The 2,732-nt window shown below is 29.4% G+C and overlaps 1 protein-coding gene across 13 annotated transcripts in view; it reads right to left on the reverse strand.

Moving 5' to 3' along the window:
* Window positions 1-2,732, reverse strand: part of LOC106879514 (ralBP1-associated Eps domain-containing protein 1) — a 138,270-nt gene that overhangs the window by 31,086 nt on the left and 104,452 nt on the right. For 3 of the 13 annotated variants that reach the window (XM_014929137.2, XM_014929135.2, XM_014929129.2), the window contains exon 14: window positions 206-301. The exons of the other annotated variants lie outside the window; for them this stretch is intronic. In XM_014929137.2, coding sequence (XP_014784623.1) covers window positions 206-301 — 96 coding nt within the window. The remainder of the gene's footprint in view (window positions 1-205; window positions 302-2,732) is intronic. 13 annotated transcript variants of the gene reach the window in all.

Below are 2,732 nucleotides of genomic sequence, written 5' to 3' on the forward strand. Positions count from 1 at the left end.
ACACACACACACACACACACAGACACATATGCGCATGCACACGCACACACACACACACACACACACACACACACACATATATATATATATATATATATACATATATATATATAACAGCTTTAGGACCACTACAATGAGTGTCAGTGCCACATCTGATGAGATGGGGATGGACATTGGAGAATAGGATTCAGTGAAGCTGAAATACCTGTTAATTGTTGGATTCCTTGGAATGACTTTGAGGCTCTGTACATCCCAAAAGTAGCCCAATACCGCTTTAGATAAGGATTTAAATGATAAACACCTGCATTGATCAAACCAAGTAAATATATACAAAACAGCTAAGAAATGTAATTAACTTTCAGACATCTAAGTAGGAAATAAACAGTAAAAACAGACAATGAAATTGAACAGCATCTACAAGAAAATATATTTTTAAAAATTTTTATAAACAAATGTATAAAAACATTGACGGAAATCCTTAATGAAATAATGAACAATTAATTGATTAAAAGGAATAACACAACTGAACACCACCAACATAATATCTGCAAATTCTAAAATTTTCAACAGAGTACTGAATAAATGAGACATAAGTATTCGCCAGAGTCAAAATAAATAAATAAACCTTTTCAAAACATTTTAGAATCTGACATTCCATAAGAAATCACATGAATATAGTTGATGCTTCTGAAAAATGTATTAGAAAATACTTCTTTATAAAAAAACCAATTCTTTCAATATACAAACAAATTTATTTTGGTCTTATTCCTATTAACCTTATGGTGATCAGATTATTATATTCCAAAGCTACTAAATAATCAACCTACACAATAAAAAAAATAACCTAATTAAAAGACAAAACTAAATATTTCATCAGTTAATCAGACACATGAAAGAACGACCAGCATATTAAATTCAAATAACTTCAAATTTTTTTATACATATTGTAACTAGTATATTTTATTATTTAAGAAATCTTCTATATATTTCCAATATAAGATTTTCTTTAGACCAAAAACTTATCAATAACATAAATTAGTAAAATTCCATTTAATGCACTAAAAACTCTCTTGTAGTCTTTACTGCCGTAGCAAAAACAGCTGTTATGTTAAAAATGTTACTATTAAAAAGATGAAATACTTATGTCTCAAAGTTAAACCGAGATGTAGAGACTAAGATGACAGAAAACAGTTCAAAACAAAACTGCTTAGATTGTACAAACGAAGGAAATCGTAATTATTTATAACAAAACATTTGCTAAGAACAAAAATAAAGGAAAGAAAGAAAAAAATGAAAAAATAATGGAAACATTTCTCTTCAAAGTAAATTATTTAATATACAGTTAACAGATATAACAAATAAAACCACACATTGACTAAATTAAAGGAAAAACAGAAAAATACATTAAGAGCTAACATCTATCTAGGAGGACACATGTGGTTTGGCACAATAGCAGGTGCATGTGTATCAGCATGCACACGCACAGACACTAAAGAGTATAAAAAGAAAGATGGAAGAACAACTTATCAATCTCTTTATTAGTGAAAGCAAATTAATTGTGGTAAAAAATTAAAGAAAAAAAGTGTTGTAGCATTTAATAATTATTATCTTTTACTTTTTCCAGTTACCGAACTGCAGCCATGCCGGGGCATTGCTTTGTATGATTTAGTCAAACAAATCAACCCTAGTACTTTTTTTTTAAAGTCTGGTACTATTCTATTGATCTCTTTTGTCAAACCACTAAGTTATGGGTACATAAACCAACACTAATTGTCAAGCAGTGGAAGGGAGACAAGCACATATTTATATGTATATATGATGGGCTTCCACACAATTTCCATCTACCAAATTCACTCACAAGGCTTTGGTTAGCCTGCAGGTATAAAAGAAGACACTTGCCCAAGGTGCTATACAGTGGGACCTAACCCAAAATCACATAGTTGCAAAGTAAGCTGCTTAACCACACAGCCAAACAAAAGTTCTCTACATTATAACGGAGAAACCTGCTAATTAATTAGGTATGTAACAGTTACTAAAAGTACTAAAAGGAAGTAATTATTAAAGGCTTGACCATCTGGAAATTTTTTTTTAAATTCATGTTCCAAAAAATTTCCTATAATTTCAATTTCTGAAGTTTATTAGATTTTTTAACTCCAATTTCTCACAAATTTAAATATTCATTGCATTCACTGCAGAGTATTCCATTTTCATTTGCAAAGTCTCACTCTCTATTTCAATGTTTTTATTTCAAGTTTTAATTTGCTATTTGGGAAACTGACAGTTTATTTTATTAATGTATACATAACATAAAAACATTTATTGAATGAAAATTTTTTAATATAGTGGGTATAATTTTTGTAAAAAAAATTTTTAAGTGAATTTTTTGTTATGGCTGTTTGGAACGCTATAAGCCTTACAATAATAACTATCCGGACTGATTTGGGCCATTTTCTTTTTTAACTTAAAAACCATGGGAGGAGCTTTATCGGTAAAAAAATAAAATTTTTCTATAATGTAAATATTTTCAGAGGAAAAGGTGAACAACTCAAGAGAGGTTTCACTGTTTCTAGCACAACCCAAACCATCCTCCGTTTTCACTCTCACATGTATTGATGTTTTTTCAATATTTTTCTCCCATTAAACACATTTCATGGAATGATGATGCTGAAGTAATACACGTGTGGCCCATTGGTGGAATATAAGCAACAAAATAAATTGTAATCTAAATTTTT

Source organism: Octopus bimaculoides, chromosome 2 (assembly GCF_001194135.2).
Source record: "Octopus bimaculoides isolate UCB-OBI-ISO-001 chromosome 2, ASM119413v2, whole genome shotgun sequence".
Classification (NCBI taxonomy): Eukaryota; Metazoa; Mollusca; class Cephalopoda; order Octopoda; family Octopodidae; genus Octopus; species Octopus bimaculoides.